We start from the raw sequence: 13,160 nt of genomic DNA on the forward strand, positions 1-13,160 counted from the left end.
CATCTGCTTCATCTGACCACTTTTTTATAGACCGAGTCACTGGTGCTTCCTGCTTTCATTTTTGCTTTTAAGCAGGAATCAGGAGGATAGTTTTGGTTGGATTTACCAAATGGAGGGCGAGGGAGAGCTTTGTACGCGTCTCTGTGTGTGGAGTACAGGTGATCTACAATTGTTTTCCCTCTGGTTGCACATTTAACATGTTGATAGAAATTTGGTAGAACTGATTTAAATTTTCCTGCATTAATGTCTCCGGCCACTAGGAGCGCCGCCTCTGGGTGAGTGGTTTCCTGTTTGCTTATTTCCTTATGCAGCTGACTGAGTGCGGTCATAGTGCCATCATCTGTCTGTGGTGGTAAATAAACTGCCACGAAAAGTATAGCTGAAATCTCTCAAGGCAAGTAGTGTGGCCTGCAGTTTGTCACAATATACTCTACTTCAGGTGAGCAAAATCTAGAGACTTCCTTAGATTTTGTGCACCAGCTGTTGTTTACAAATATGCACAGACCCCCCACCCCCCCCCGTCTTACCGGAGTGTGCTGTTCTATCCTGCCGGTGCAGCATATATCCCGCTAGCTGAATATCCATGTCCTCATTCAGCCACGATTCCGTGAAACATTTAATATTATAGATTTTGCTGTCCCGTTGGTAGGATATCCGTGATCGTACCTTGTCTAATTTATTGTCCAATGATTGCACGTTTTGTCTAATTCAAGGTGAGTGATCGCTGTCCTGATATCCAGAAGCTCTTTTTTTGCCGTAAGATACCGTTGCAGAAACACTATGTACAAAATAAGTTTAAAAAATGTAAATTGAAAAAAATAATGTTTCCCTTGTTACAGCATGATGGGATACCTTATTGCCACGTCCCTTGCTACGGCATCCTGTATGGACCAAAAGGAGTGAACATCGGCAAGGTGGGCTGTTACATCTATGAGAAGGAAGACGTGGAGCAAACTGAAATACCCAGCCAGTCCTAACCACACACTAAAAGTGAGATGAATGGGGTTTCTGTTTGATTAGGGTAATTTCAGTGACTGAATTGAGTGACTGAAGTGATTCACTGACTGAATTGACAGGTATTGCAATGGAACTGACCACATGCTTGCTGATAAACATGAGGTATTTTTGTGTGTATTTTTACTTATTGTTTGTATAACGTAATAATGTTTCAGAATATTTAAATCACTTTTGCAACCTGCTAAGCACACAGATTTATAAAATATGTATTTAAAAACAGGTTCATATCCAGTATTAAAGATTGATTGCATACATTTGCCAATGGTTATGGTGAGGAAGAATGCATAGAGAGTTATGATACGTTATCAAAGATAATATTTTGTTCCTCATTCATATGAAACAGAAAGGAGTCTTTACTAAATAAGATAATGCAGTATTGCAATTGAGTGGAAAATTTGAATTTGTATAGGAGGAATAAAATGAATTATGCTTGTCTTGTTTCATTAAATCAGTGCTAGGTTTGAATGTTGTTTTTGATGTGGAACAAACACAATGAGATTACTTGAAAAGGTGTTTGAAAATTGTTGTTGGTGCACATTTGGGCATGTAAAAAAATATTTACAGAAAGAATATCTTAGTATCAATTTTCCCCCTCATCGTTGGCCTTTGATTTTAGAGGGATTTCTGTTGTTTCCACAACTTGGGATCCAGCCAAACTTTTCCTAGAATTGTACATAAAAAGAATAAACACATAGTCATTGATAAAACACTATGATATTCATAATCATCAATAACCATATTTGCAAAGAATTTACAGATTGTACCCTGGCAAAATGCTTGCTTGAGAAATTGTGGTTTGCTAGGTTTAGGCTAGTATTTTAGAATTGTAGCAACTAGGCAATGGCGGAGCGATTTCTGCATATTTAGCCTTTAATAGATGCATTGTGATCTGTCTAGTGCGCTGCTCTTTAACGCACCTTGGATTGAATCTCAACCTAAGTGTCTATATCTCAGAGGCTATATCATACCCTGTCTGCCCATCCTCAATGTCCTGAATGGTCTCTGGTAGACAGCGGTCACGTGTCTCAGGCAGCATCCTGGCCACCAGGCTAGCCAGCAGGGCTATGGAGCAGAGGAGGACCTGCGGAAGGTCCCTCCACACCTCGTCAAGCAGCAGAATGAGAGGGGCCAGAGAAACCCCCAGGCGACCCATGGACGAGTTGTAGCCCATGCCATTCTGCCTGAAAGACAGAAATATACAGAACACGCATTTTTGACCTGTCTGTCTTTAGTTACACTTTAAATCGGAGACACAGGTGTGATTTACCTGACCACAGTAGGGAACAGCTCAGAACTGTATAACACGACAGTTGTGAAGGATGCTGCCGAGCAACCCTTCCCCAGCATCGCCACCACCGTCCTTAAAACAAACATGTCTGAAGTGGAGGAGAGGAACGACATGACTTTCCTTTAAGTCAACGTTTCCCACCATATTTAAATATTTAGGATGAGTTCATGAATAACTGAAAAAGACTGGAACACACGCCAGCAGAACTTGATGATAACTTGTGTAGAGTTGTGATAACTCCTTTAGAGATGTGATAACTTGTGTAGAGTTGTGATAACTCCTTTAGAGATGTGATAACTTGTGTAGAGTTGTGATAACTCCTTTAGAGATGTGATAACTTGTGTAGAGTTGTGATAACTCGTGTAGAGATGTGATACTGCCAGGGTCTGTTCTAACCCAGCTCTAACACACCTGATTCATCTAAGCATGGTCTTCAATTTAGAAAACTATAGTTGAATCAGGTAGTATATCAGTGCTGCACTAGAGGAAGGGAAGTATTAGTTGACAGCTCCAATACATTATAAGATGTCTCCTGGACTTGAATTGACCGCCTCCCTGATCCCCCACAAAAAAAGCACTCACCTCTGGGTAGGAAAATATTAATAGCGAGACAGATTCCAGCTCCTAACAGAGATCCTACTTCTGTGTTTCTCCTGCCCACCTTATCCAGAAGGTAGTACACTGATAGTGTGACTGGGAGCTCTATGGCACCATACACAAACTGGGTTAGATATATGTTGAGCCCAAATCCAGTGATGTTGAAGCTAATGCCATAATATGTTGAAGCCACACCATACCTTTGGGATGAGAAATCAGGTTGGCATTGCTGGTGTTGTCAAACAGTGTAGAGCTATGTCATGTGTTTTGACACAGTTTGAGGTGAGCTAAAAGTCTAATTTAAAGTTGAATTTACATTTCAGGATATTCTCTTATGTGGATATTAGATCAAAACGGTCAAATGAAATCTTACCCAACTTGATAGCATCAATACATTCCTACATTATTGTGTGTAACCAGACATGATGAACATGCGTTTACTAAAGCAACTTGTATCAGATATCATGAGACCAGGGATATTCACCACACTATGCCTGTGAGTAGAGCCAGTCTCCTCATCTTTGGGGTCCTGACCAAGTCCAGGTAGGAGTAGGTTCTGTCTTTTCTCTCTGTCACAATGATACTGGACAGAGTCTGGTGGCGAGAAGAACAGAGGTGGATCAGTTGCTGAATCTCAAATCAACCCCTAGACTTGATCTCCTCGACGAACCTGTAGATATGAAAAGATTGGATATACATAAGCAATATGGAAAAAATCCCACCCAGGCTTTAAGAGGTCCTAGGTCTATTTGTGCTGTCTTGCCAACTCTGACCATAGGAGTTAGCAAGACAGTCCCTGTGCACAAGAAGGCCAAAGTAACCTGCCTAAATAACTATCGCTCCATAGCACTCACATCTGCAGCCATGAAATGCTTTGAAAGGAAGGTTATGGCTCACATCAACACCATCATCCCAGACACCCTAGACCCACTCCAATTCGCATAACACCCAAACAGATCCACATATGACACTATCTCTATTGCGCTCCACACTGCCCTTTCCCACCTGGACAAAAGGAACACCAACGTTAGAATTCTGTTTGTTGATTCAACACCATAGTGCCCTCCAAGCTCATTACTAAGCTAAGGACCCTGGGACTAAACACCTCCCTCTGCAACTGGATCCTCAACTTCCTGACGGGCTGCCCCCTGGTGGTGAGGGTAGGCAACAACACATCCGCCACGCTGTCCCTCAACACAGGGCCCACTGGCACTCTTGCACTGGCTCTATGCACAGTCACTGGACTCTACCCACTCATACGACACTGACACTCTAACACTAACATATACACACACACACACACACACACTACATATGCTCACACACACAAAAAACATAAACACATCCCATGTTGACTCCACACACACATACACTTTCACACTCTTTTATACTCTTCACATGCTGCTGCTACTCTGTTTATTATCTATCCTGATTGCCTAGTCACTTTTACCCCTGCCTACATGTAAATGTTACCTCAATTACCTCAACTACCTCGTACCCCAAGCACATTGACTCGGTATCCTTGTACAGTGCCTTGCGAAAGTATTCGGCCCCCTTGAACTTTGCGACCTTTTGCCACATTTCAGGCTTCAAACATAAAGATATAAAACTGTATTTTTTTGTGAAGAATCAACAACAAGTGGGACACAATCATGAAGTGGAACGACATTTATTGGATATTTCAAACTTTTTTAACAAATCAAAAACTGAAAAATTGGGCGTGCACAATTATTCAGCCCCTTTACTTTCAGTGCAGCAAACTCTCTCCAGAAGTTCAGTGAGGATCTCTGAATGATCCAATGTTGACCTAAATGACTAATGATGATAAATACAATCCACCTGTGTGTAATCAAGTCTCCGTATAAATGCACCTGCACTGTGATAGTCTCAGAGGTCCGTCAAAAGCGCAGAGAGCATCATGAAGAACAAGGAACACACCAGGCAGGTCCGAGATACTGTTGTGAAGAAGTTTAAAGCCAGATTTGGATACAAAAAGATTTTCCAAGCTTTAAACATCCCAAGGAGCACTGTGCAAGCGATAATATTGAAATGGAATGAGTATCAGACCACTGCAAATATACCAAGACCTGGCCGTCCCTCTAAACTTTCAGCTCATACAAGGAGAAGACTGATCAGAGATGCAGCCAAGAGGCCCATGATCACTCTGGATGAACTGCAGAGATCTACAGCTGAGGTGGGAGACTCTGTCCATAGGACAACAATCAGTCGTATATTGCACAAATCTGGCCTTTATGGAAGAGTGGCAAGAAGAAAGCCATTTCTTAAAGATATCCATAAAAAGTGTTGTTTAAAGTTTGCCACAAGCCACCTGGGAGACACACCAAACATGTGGAAGAAGGTGCTCTGGTCAGATGAAACCAAAATTGAACTTTTTGGCAACAATGCAAAACGTTATGTTTGGCGTAAAAGCAACACAGCTCATCACCCTGAACACACCATCCCCACTGTCAAACGTGGTGGTGGCAGCATCATGGTTTGGGCCTGCTTTTCTTCAGCAGGGACAGGGAAGATGGTTAAAATTGATGGGAAGATGGATGGAGCCAAATACAGGACCATTCTGGAAGAAAACCTGATGGAGTATGCAAAAGACCTGAGACTGGGACGGAGATTTGTCTTCCAACAAGACAATGATCCAAAACATAAAGCAAAATCTACAATGGAATGGTTCAAAAATAAACATATCCAGGTGTTAGAATGGCCAAGTCAAAGTCCAGACCTGAATCCAATCGAGAATCTGTGGAAAGAACTGAAAACTGCTGTTCACAAATGCTCTCCATCCAACCTCACTGAGCTCGAGCTGTTTTGCAAGGAGGAATGGGAAAAAATTTCAGTCTCTCGATGTGCAAAACTGATAGAGACATACCCCAAGCGACTTACAGCTGTAATTGCAGCAAAAGGTGGTGCTACAAAGTATTAACTTAAGGGGGCTGAATAATTTTGCACGCCCAATTTTTCAGTTTTTGATTTGTTAAAAAAGTTTGAAATATCCAATAAATACCGTTCCACTTCATGATTGTGTCCCACTTGTTGTTGATTCTTCACAAAAAAATACAGTTTTATATCTTTATGTTTGAAGCCTGAAATGTGGCAAAAGGTCGCAAAGTTCAAGGGGGGCGAATACTTTCGCAAGGCACTGTATATACTGTAGCCTTGTTGTTTTATTGTGTTACTATTTTGTGTTAATTTCCTTTTTATTTGGTCATTTCTGTTAAGTAAGTATTTCACTGTATAATCGACACCTGGTGTACTCAGCTCATGTGGCAAATACAATTTGATTAGATTTGTGCACAGACAGATCTGGAACCAGGCTAGAAGGAAGAGTGAAGGAATTTAAATAACCATATTGCTTAAACTTATCCTATCCTGGCAATTGCTTACCTCTGGTGTAATTTTGGATGCAAACTCCTGCTTCTGGTTAATCTGGGCACATTGTTGCAAATAAAAGTTTGCTTTCTCAAACTTCCCATTGGCTATGAGCCATCTGGCTGACTCAGGTATCCACCTATTGGAGGAGGTAAAGATGTTATTCCCAATAACACAGCAACTGTTAACTGTTAACTGTCCATTCATTTGTTCGTTAGTCCCTCCCTCCCTCCCTCTGACCTCCATGTGAGTAGGGCCAGGACGAGAGGTGAGGTGACCACTATGGTCAGCTGTCTCCAGTCGTTCACACAATAGGCTATGGCTGGAATCATGGAGTTACCAAACGTCCAGGACAGGCTGTCAATCACTCCCACTAATTTTCTGTGCTCAATGTCCACCCACTCCACACCTGAGGATGGCACAACGCAACACCAGATGAGTCAAGGATAGTCTCTGAGACACCACGTGGGTTGTCTGTATTCATCTAGTGGTGGGTGGGCTTTGTGTGTGTGTGTGTGTGTGTGTGTGTGTGCGTGTGTGTGTGTGTGTGTGTGTGTGTGTGTGTGTGTGTGTGTGTGTGTGTTTGGTTGTGTTTGGTTGTGTGCATGTGTGTGTGTATAATCACTGAGTACTGATGAGATGATGACGATGCCAGTGATGCCGAACCCAGTGAAGAACCTGAGCACAGCAAACATTATGAAGGAGGTGGAGAAAGCACTGGCAACACCAAACAGCATGCCAGAGATATAGGACACCAGGAGCATGGTCTTCCTACCAAACCTAGAGAAAAAAGACAACGTGAAGATAAAGTGAACAGAAAAATGTCTAATTACATTAAGTAACTTTCTCCGAGCTAGAATGGCCCATAAGGCCTATTTCCTGTCTCTGTAGTGTGAGGCAACTCCCCTCTTTCAGTTAGAAATATAATAAGATAAGGAACTCCCTTCCCTTCAAGGAACTCCCTTCCATTTCAAATTACGCAAGCAAACAGCAAAATGTACTTTAATAAATAAATAAAAACAGCACAATGCCCTTTCTTTTCTTTTTTTACGGGGTAGATCAGCTTTAATATTGCAGATAGATTGTAGCTTCCCTCAATGTAATTGTCTTCATAATTTCCAATCCCCCCTATCTTACCCTAATAACTCATAGGCATATGTGTACTGATGTATGTATGCGTGTAATTGCAAGATGTTACTGAATGTAAATGTACTATATGAACATGAAAATGTAATATATGAATGTATTAGGATGTAGGCATAGAGTAATGGGTCTCTCTGTTTCTCTCAGTGTTGTGTTAGTAGGACCTTTCTAGGTCCTATTGTTATTATTTTAAATGTGTGTAGTTCAGTCCTTGAGCTGTTCCTGTCTATTGATGTTCTGTAATATGTCATGTTTTATGTTTCATGTGGACCCCAGGAAGTGTAGCTGCTGGTTCAGCAATAGCTAATGTCGCCAAGCCCACTGGCTACAGGTTATCTACAAGTCTCTGCTAGGTGAAGCCCCGCCTTATCTCAGCTCACTGGTCACCATAGCAGCACCCACTCGTAGCACGCGCTCCAGCAGGTATATCTCACTGGTCACCCCCAAAGCCAATTCCTCCTTTGGTTGCCTTTCCTTCCAGTTCTCTGCTGCCAATGACTGGAACAAACTGCAAAAATCACTGAAACTGGAGACTCATATCTCCCTCACTAGCTTTAAGCACCAGCTGTCAGAGCAGCTCACAGATCACTGCACCTGTACATAGCCCATCTGTAAACAGCCCATCTATCTACCTCATCCCCATACTGTATTTATTTATTTATCTTGCTCCTTTGCACCCCAGTATCTCTACTTGCACGTTCATCTTCTGCCGATCTACCATTCCAGTGTTTAATTGCTATATTGTAATTACTTCGCCACCATGGCCTATTTATTTCCTTAACTTACCTCATTTGCACTCACTGTATATAGACTTTTTGTTTTCTTTTTTTCTACTGTATTATTGACTGTATGTTTTGTTTATTCCATGTGTAACTCTGTGTTGTTGTATGTGTTGAATTGCTATGCTTTATCTTGGCCAGGTCACAGTTGCAAATGAGAACTTGATCTTAACTAGCCTACCTGGTTAAATAAAGGTGAAATAAAAAATATATTTAAAAAATGGGGACATAGCCGAGAGAAGATGTTTGCGGGTGGGGGTGCTGCAATTCTTTTTGCATACGGGTGGGGGTGCTGCAATTCTTTTTGCATACGGCTGTATCGGTCTGATAATACAGGAGTAGTAAAGGCTCAATACAATACTTTTGTGGGAGAAAAAAGTGTCTCCCGAACTGCAGAGGGTTAAATGCAGAAGACACATTTCACTTGAAGGCATTCAGTTGTACAACTGACTAAGTTTCCCCCTTTCCTATATTTGTCCGCTAATACAGGAAAGGCCAGACCGCAGCCGTCTATGCAGGCAGATTGAAGAGGCCGGCATTTTCTGAGCTAAACTGACAAAGACACACCTCCAACAACACATAAAACCTCACATAATTCTGCCCAAAAACAATTACAATTTCTCTCAACAGTGGCATGTGGACTTTTTAGGTGAGCGCTGATGCCTGTAATAAGTAGTGCCCACTTTGTGAAAGGCAGGGGCACATTATATTTTGCTTGTCCATTCCCAGCGTGCTTCTCCAGGGTGCTGTTGGAGAGACGTATCGCTGCCACGCTCCACCAACATTCCGTCAAAATAAATGAACATAAATCATGTAGCAGATATAGCATATGGTAGAAAGAGTATGTGGCTTTTTCTGTAGCTTACAGGCTGGAGATAAAATGTATAAGTAATGGGACAGACACTTTTTACATCATGCAGGTTTCTCTGATAAAATACTCTAACCTATAAGGCGCCTAATCATATAAAAAAAATATGCTGACATGTTAACAAACCACATATACTAAAAACAGGCCAAAGTAAAATGGACAATATGGAATGGATAATCAGGCTACTCAAAACTGCTGTCCAGAAGTTTCACCCCTTGGGCTAAATTGTCATGATCATTGGTTTCAAGTTTGTATACATAGCGAAAAATAAAATACTTATGCATTTCCCACTGTGTAAACACATTGCAAATAGGCTCAGGATAACTCCTGATAAAGTTTGGTAGATGATATTCATAGCTTAAACAGCCAAATTGTTTAGTGTGGTGGAAATGTAATATGGATTAGTCACAGGAATCAGGACTAATAAGGCCAATGGAAAAGCTTGTTTTAGAAACAGTGGGACTGAGACATGGATGAGCATTCATAAAATTACATTGCAGGCAGACACTGTAGGATCCACCCCAGTAAGCACAGACCGACGCCAATGTCTTTTGGGTGTCTTTTTTTGGTCCTGCCTGGACCAGCAATCTTTTTGTTTGGTGCAGTCTAGACCGGTCTTGATTTCCACACCCACAGACGTTAGTTTTTGGTCCAGTCTAGACCAGCCTTGATTTTGCTCAACTAAAGACGCCTATGTTTGGGTCGGATTTGGTGTGGTCACAACCGGCCTTGATTTCTGGAAAATATATATCGTCTTTTCACTTTTCATTCAGAACCTAGATTGAACCTAACTTCAATGTCTGGAAGATTTTAGACGTCTTTTCAACATAATTTTGCTTACTCTGAGTATTCTAGTTTTGCAGGGGGAATATGTTTGTCTCACCTAGGGTGGCATAATTGCCAGGACCAGCCCTGAATACAGGTGTAATAAAGGCCCAGTGCACTACTTCTGTAAAAAAAAAAGTTTCCTGCAGCTAAAGACGGAAGAGTTGTAAAGGCCAAGTATTATTCTTTTTACAAATAATAAATAAATATTCCCATTTTTCAAGGTGCTTCAGCACCCTCAGAACTCCCATGGCTATGAATGGGGATACTAAAAAAATATTGAATACTAAATACTAAACCTAATACAATTAGGTACCATAAAACAGTTTTCTATTCAAGTAAAAAAATATATATAAAATAATGCTTTTTAGAAATATAATTATTTCTCAAGCAATAATTTTGAGGGGAAAACTTTTATAGGTTTGGAATTCTCTTTGTTATTGGTAAATTAACAAATTTGCCACCGGGTGATGTCACCAGGCAAGCCACAACTCCACCCATGCAAAACCTGCTGATTAGAAGGTCCTGTATGTTGTATTTTCAACCAGCAACTACACTATATATAAAAAAAGTATGTGTGGATTCGGCTATTTCAGCCATACCTGTTGCTGACAGGTGTCTAAAATCAAGCACACAGCCATGCTGTCGCCACAGACACACATTGGCAGTAGAATGGCCTTACTGAAGAGCTCATTGACTTTCATTGAGGCACCGTCATAGGATAACACCTTTCCAACAAATTATTTGTAAAATTTCTGCCCTGCTAGAGCTGCCCCGTTCAACTGTCTAGGAGCACGAGCGGCTCAGCCACGAAGTGGTAGGCTACCTGCCCCAATGCATAGTGCCAACTGTAAAGTTTGGTGGAGGAGGAATAATGGTACGGGGCTTTTTTTCATGGTTTGGGCTAGGCCCCTTAGTTCCAGTGAAGGGAAATATTAACGCTCCAGCATACAATGACATTCTAGATGATTCTGTGCTTCCAACTTTGTGGCAACAGTTTGGGGAAGGCCCTTTTCTGTTTCAGCATGACAATGCCCCCGTGCACAAAGCAAGGTCCATACAGAAATGGTTTGTCGAGATTGGTGTGGAAGAACTTGACTGGCGTGGACAAAGTTCTGAGCTCAACCCCATTGAACAGCTTTGGGATTAATTGAAACGCTGATTGCGAGCCAGACCTAATCACCCAACATCAGCACCCAACCTCACTAATGCTCTTGTGGCTGAAAGGAAGCAAGTCCCAGCAGCAATGTTCCAACATCTAGTGGAATGGCTTCCCAGAAGAGTGGAGGCTATTATAGTAGCAAAGAGTGGACCAACTCTATATTAATGCCCATGATTTTCAAATAAAATGTTAGACAAGCAGGTGCCCAAATACTTTTGGTCATGTAGTATATCCGGAAAAAACACAAGCCCTTTTTTTTTTAACACTTTTACGGTGTTAGTTTAATCAGCGGCAAAGAACAGGAAAAATTAATTTTGACTGCACTGGGCCTTTAACAACTTAACAACTTTTTTGTTTCCATTCAGAGACAGTCTACTTCATGGTTTTAGGTCATCTTGGAAATCCAGAACAAAAATCTCAAGTAATTGCATCAGATGCTTGAATAAGATCTGGGGAAAGACATGTTAGGAAATGTACTAGAATGAGGAGGGGAAGCAGAGCGGTAGCTCCACCCTCCTCTCTTTCCAAGTTACTGGCGGGTCTATTGGCCAAAAGATGCTAACAGTGATGCATTGACGGTTCCTCATTAGTCATTGCATCCGCACATTCTGTTGACAGACACTACCATACCAGTTATGTTACGTGCGTCTGTACACAAGAGATTTGTTTTAAGGTAACTCTAAAATCCACTGTCTATGAATTTATAAATGATTGTTAACTTACCTGTCACTCAGACTACCAAAGGTCATTGCTCCGAACATCACTCCCAAGAAGAAGATGGTGGCCGTCGCCTTATTTTTCCCTTTCTGGTCACACACCAAGTCCCACTGATGTAAGAGGTAGAAATAAGAATAAACAGACAACACATGCAAGGTACCGTATAAAAGAGAACAGTCTCTCTACTTCCATTTTGTGAAATAATTTAATTGAGTAGCTAGCACTGCAACAATATTCAATGAGATTTGTCGAGATTTGTACTTACAAATAATACTTCATTTCTATGCAACCATGTGTAGTGGTCGAAGAATGACATTCAATGAGTACAACATGGCCTATTATTCAATTAGACATTCATTGACTACATTATTACCTATAGTCTAGTGACAAAAAGACAGAAAAGCTTACCTCTGTAGCCAGAGTGGATTTGAAGGTGCTGTTGTCATATACCCATCCATTCTGACAGGGGACTGTAGCTAGGTCACTGCCATTGGAGTTGGACAGGAGGTGGAACTGGGGTTCTGGGAACATCTTGCAGGAGCTTGGAGTCCCATCTTCTTGTACTGGAATAGTGACAGTCAGTCTCTGCTCCTGGGTCAGATTCTCAAAGATGCCCTCATCATCCAGAGTGCTGAGGTCACAGCGGTGAGAGGGCACAGCCGCTATAAAGTTACCCAGCATAAAGTGACAAGGCAGGGTGAATCGAGCAACGAAGCTGATGATAATGATCATAATCTGGAACCGTCCAAATCCATTGATATCCGAGAGTAGGTGCTCAAACTTCATCTTCCACTTGGTCCAGACAGACTTCTTGTAATACTGAAAGCACAGCAATCACACTCATTCACATTCGTACTTTGGAACCAAGAAAATATTTCATAATCTTTTACCAAGTCTAAAGGTTGTCTGTCTGTTGGTCCAACTGTCTCATTGTTAGTTAAACCTTGCGAAACAGATCAATCTTTTACTGTGCAAAATAAATTAAATAAACCACTTCTGCTTGTTAAAGAATGCCTTCATATACATTAATTGGTGATGCATTGACAGCAAGTAGTTGCTTGAGCAACTAAAGAATATTTCACCCTTTCAAAGTTTCAGGAATTCAATAATATGTGAACAGTTCAAAAAGAGAATGGAACATGATGTCTGTGCTTTTCAAACTCCATTGCTCATTGTCAAGCCAAACATACCATGGCAATGAGTGACAAGTACTTGACAGCATGATGGCACCAACAGACTGGGACTTGTTCCCACCCAAGTTTTTAGACAAACGGGAAATGAGACGAAGGCTAGATATGCTGAAACACATCACCATTTTTTAAGTGTTTTGTTCTATTGAACGTGCCACCACAATAAAGGTATTTAACTGCATGGAAATAA

General features: G+C 41.3%; 2 protein-coding genes across 7 annotated transcripts in view; one reads left to right on the plus strand and one right to left on the minus strand.

Annotated features, from left to right (window-relative positions):
• The window catches only part of LOC110502624 (cysteine-rich protein 2), a 36,477-nt gene extending 34,985 nt beyond the window's left edge, over window positions 1–1,492 (plus strand). For 3 of the 4 annotated variants that reach the window (XM_036960265.1, XM_036960263.1, XM_036960264.1), the window contains exon 4: window positions 840–1,492. In XM_036960265.1, the coding sequence (XP_036816160.1) occupies window positions 840–977 (138 nt within the window). In that variant the 3' untranslated portion in view covers window positions 978–1,492. The remainder of the gene's footprint in view (window positions 1–839) is intronic. The other variant, XM_021580805.2, reaches the window with a different exon arrangement.
• LOC110502621 (solute carrier family 22 member 7-like) lies at window positions 1,208–12,746 on the minus strand. 3 transcript variants are annotated; one of them, XM_021580802.2, is made up of 10 exons: window positions 12,189–12,740; window positions 11,787–11,890; window positions 6,912–7,066; window positions 6,527–6,695; window positions 6,302–6,425; window positions 3,387–3,496; window positions 2,888–3,102; window positions 2,285–2,393; window positions 1,986–2,198; window positions 1,208–1,679 (listed from the first exon to the last, which is right to left on the minus strand). In XM_021580802.2, exons 1-10 carry the CDS (start codon window positions 12,564–12,566, stop codon window positions 1,598–1,600), a joined length of 1,659 nt encoding a protein of 552 aa, XP_021436477.1. In that variant the 5' UTR covers window positions 12,567–12,740; the 3' UTR covers window positions 1,208–1,597. The 3 variants fall into 3 exon arrangements, with proteins under 3 accessions (XP_021436477.1, XP_036816156.1, XP_021436478.1); XM_036960261.1 differs by lacking the exons at window positions 6,527–6,695; window positions 6,912–7,066 and having other exon boundaries at window positions 12,189–12,746; XM_021580803.2 differs by lacking the exons at window positions 2,285–2,393; window positions 2,888–3,102 and having other exon boundaries at window positions 12,189–12,735.
• Between the last annotated feature and the right edge of the window lie 414 nt (window positions 12,747–13,160).

This window comes from Oncorhynchus mykiss, chromosome 23 (assembly GCF_013265735.2).
Source record: "Oncorhynchus mykiss isolate Arlee chromosome 23, USDA_OmykA_1.1, whole genome shotgun sequence".
NCBI lineage: Eukaryota > Metazoa > Chordata > Actinopteri > Salmoniformes > Salmonidae > Oncorhynchus > Oncorhynchus mykiss.